This window comes from Octopus bimaculoides, chromosome 23 (assembly GCF_001194135.2).
Source record: "Octopus bimaculoides isolate UCB-OBI-ISO-001 chromosome 23, ASM119413v2, whole genome shotgun sequence".
Taxonomy (NCBI): Eukaryota; Metazoa; Mollusca; class Cephalopoda; order Octopoda; family Octopodidae; genus Octopus; species Octopus bimaculoides.
The window spans coordinates 31,443,172-31,445,934 of NC_069003.1; the positions used below are offsets into that span (position 1 = coordinate 31,443,172).

Genomic DNA, 2,763 nt, shown 5'->3' on the forward strand with positions numbered 1-2,763 from the left:
TATATACACACACACACATATACACATATATATGTATATATATTCATACATACACATTAATGCACACACATACACACACACACACACACACCAGTGTATCTTTGTAGTGAGCCATTTTAACCCCTTGCTGCTAAAGTTAATTGCCTTAAGTTTAATAAAAATCAGATTGGCACCACTTTGATCTTCCGTGTATCAAAACTTTTGATGTCCTTCTTCCTCTTAAATGTAGATCGAAGACCAACTCAACTTGATCGATGATGCAATCAACCAGTTGATGAATGGTATCAAAGAACGACATCTCGAAAACTGTATCAATTTAGTTATTGTATCTGACCACGGTAAGTAGCTGTTCTTTTCTATGTATACCTTTACAAAAGCACACACTCACACACATACATATATTCATATATCGGTACTAAATGTGTTTATTTTGGGAAGTCCAGTGTGTGGCATTATTCTGTAGTAATGCCCCTTATATAAATATAAATGAATAATTATATTCTTGGGAATAGAAATTTCCCTTATGAATTTTTTTACACACTGGCTTCCTGATGAAATTCTTGTAAAAGACTATTATGCTTTTTTGAATTTATATTCATATATCTGTATGTGGAAAGAGAAAGATTTGGTATATTTTTACTCAACCTTGAGATTCATGAACTTTCTCTGGTTATAAGTAGTTGCATGCCAAGAACAAACAGCAGAGATTTAAGAGAGATTTCTGGAAAACAGATACCCCATCTTTTGCCAGGCAAACCAGAAGTCACAGAGACATGTGAGAATCACCAGAGAACACACATATCATCTTTTGCCCAGCAACATAGTTCTTTTCCTTAGAAATGTAAAGGAATTTTTCTTCATATTTGCAACCCAACTCTTCTTGCCATTTCAAACATAATTAGTCATTACTAAGCTCTATTCCAATTACTACTTTCTCTACCAACAGCTATTAGAAGTTTATGTTCAATTGCTCTCTTGTGCAATAAATCATACTGTTAAAATATGCAATTATGTTTAGTCGCTCCTTTTCATTATGGTTTAACACACAGTCTTGCTTACACCGATAAGTACCAATATACCATACCAAACCAACAATAGTAAATTAGCCAAACATAGTACTAGCTAACTCTGAGAGAAAAGAACAGTTCAGGTCTGAGAGAAAAGAGCATATTGGTACCAGAAGGTGAATGAAGCCAAGCATCACTTCAGGTAAGCCACTTTCCAGCAATCAGCTATTAATTGATAAGATTTGTCAACATGAGTGTCAGCAACAAACACGATCTAAAACTACAACTAGATTAACCCTTTAGCATTCAGATTACTCTGTCAGATGTAATGCTTATTTATTCACATTGTTTTCAATTAACCACTCATTATCTTATAGCTTTGACATTTCGATGAAGTGATTGTTTTTATTTTTAAAATGACATCATAGGATAGGTGTGAAAGGTGAGATCTGACCAGTTTGAATATAAAACAGAATATCTGGACCAGATATAGCAGGTTTAACTGTGAAAAGGTTAAGGCTATACAGAAGCCAATGTCACATTCCACTATCTCTCTCTATCACACAGCTACTAAACCATTTCATATCCATCATCATTCTACAAAAAGAACTTCCTTTTGCTTTTCTGTAGTTCCCTGTTAGATAGTCATGTCTGGGTCAAACTTTTAGATAATAAAAGTTGCTAAAACTTCTTTCATCCATTCATCTTCTTCCATCATTCATTTTACTGCTAAATTGGTTGCAATTTATTTTTTATTGTCATATTTGCGCCCTTTTTTGTGTGTTTTCCTTATCATATTTGTTTGATTTTCCTTGCGCTCAATTTCTCTCTGTGCTTGGCTATTTGTGTACGTACATGTGGATGTATATATGTGTGTGTGAGTACGTGCATGTGCGTGTGTATGTGTACGTGTGTGTATGTGTACGTGTGTGTATGTGTGTGTGTGTTGTATCTTTCATTGATTGATATATATCAGTGAAAGATGTAAACGTCAGTGAGAAAACTGATAAATTTGTGGTATTCGTTTTATCTGACTCACACACACACACACACATATACACACACACACACACACGCACACGCACACACATACACACACACACACACACACACACATACACAAACACACACGCACGCACACACACACACACACACGCAGAGTCTTGCCACTTTTGCTATTATGAGTGTGACACACACATGCTTGTCACTCCTGCCATCATGAATGTGGTGAACCACCCATGACAACCATGGCAATAATGATGGCAATGAAGACGAGGTGAAAGACTATGGTGGTGGTGGTGATGGTGGTGGTGGTTGTGGCGGCGGAGGCAGCGGAGGCAGCGGCGGTAGTGGTGGTGGTGGTGGTGGTAGCAGCAGCAGCAGCAACAGTAGTAGTAGTAGTAGCAGCAGCAGCAACAGTAGTAGTAGTAGTAGTAGTAGTAGTAGTAGTAGTAGTAGTAGTAGTAGTAGTTGTTGTAGTAGTAGTGGTAGTAGTAGTTTACTGTTTGTCATTTTTCTTTATCTCTTTCTATAACCAAGTCACACATTAACTTCACTTTTGCTTTTATATATCCAGTGTTAGAAATATCAATATGAATAGAAATTTTTATTTTCGCCTTCTGAGAATTTCCTGAACATATCTGAGCGATTTGTACATGTTTCTACAAGAATAGCAATCATCATCATCATCATCATCATCATCACCAACATCATTATCTTCCTCATTGTTTTAATTCAACTTTTCTCTGCATAGTTG

General features: G+C 36.2%; 1 protein-coding gene across 1 annotated transcript in view; it reads left to right on the forward strand.

The window, feature by feature from the left end:
* The window catches only part of LOC106870407 (venom phosphodiesterase 2), a 93,319-nt gene extending 92,115 nt beyond the window's left edge, over window positions 1-1,204 (forward strand). Inside the window, exons 27-28 of the mRNA XM_052976061.1 lie at window positions 230-338; window positions 1,050-1,204. Coding sequence (XP_052832021.1) covers window positions 230-338; window positions 1,050-1,126 — 186 coding nt within the window. The 3' untranslated portion in view covers window positions 1,127-1,204. The remainder of the gene's footprint in view (window positions 1-229; window positions 339-1,049) is intronic.
* Window positions 1,205-2,763: the final 1,559 nt, after the last annotated feature.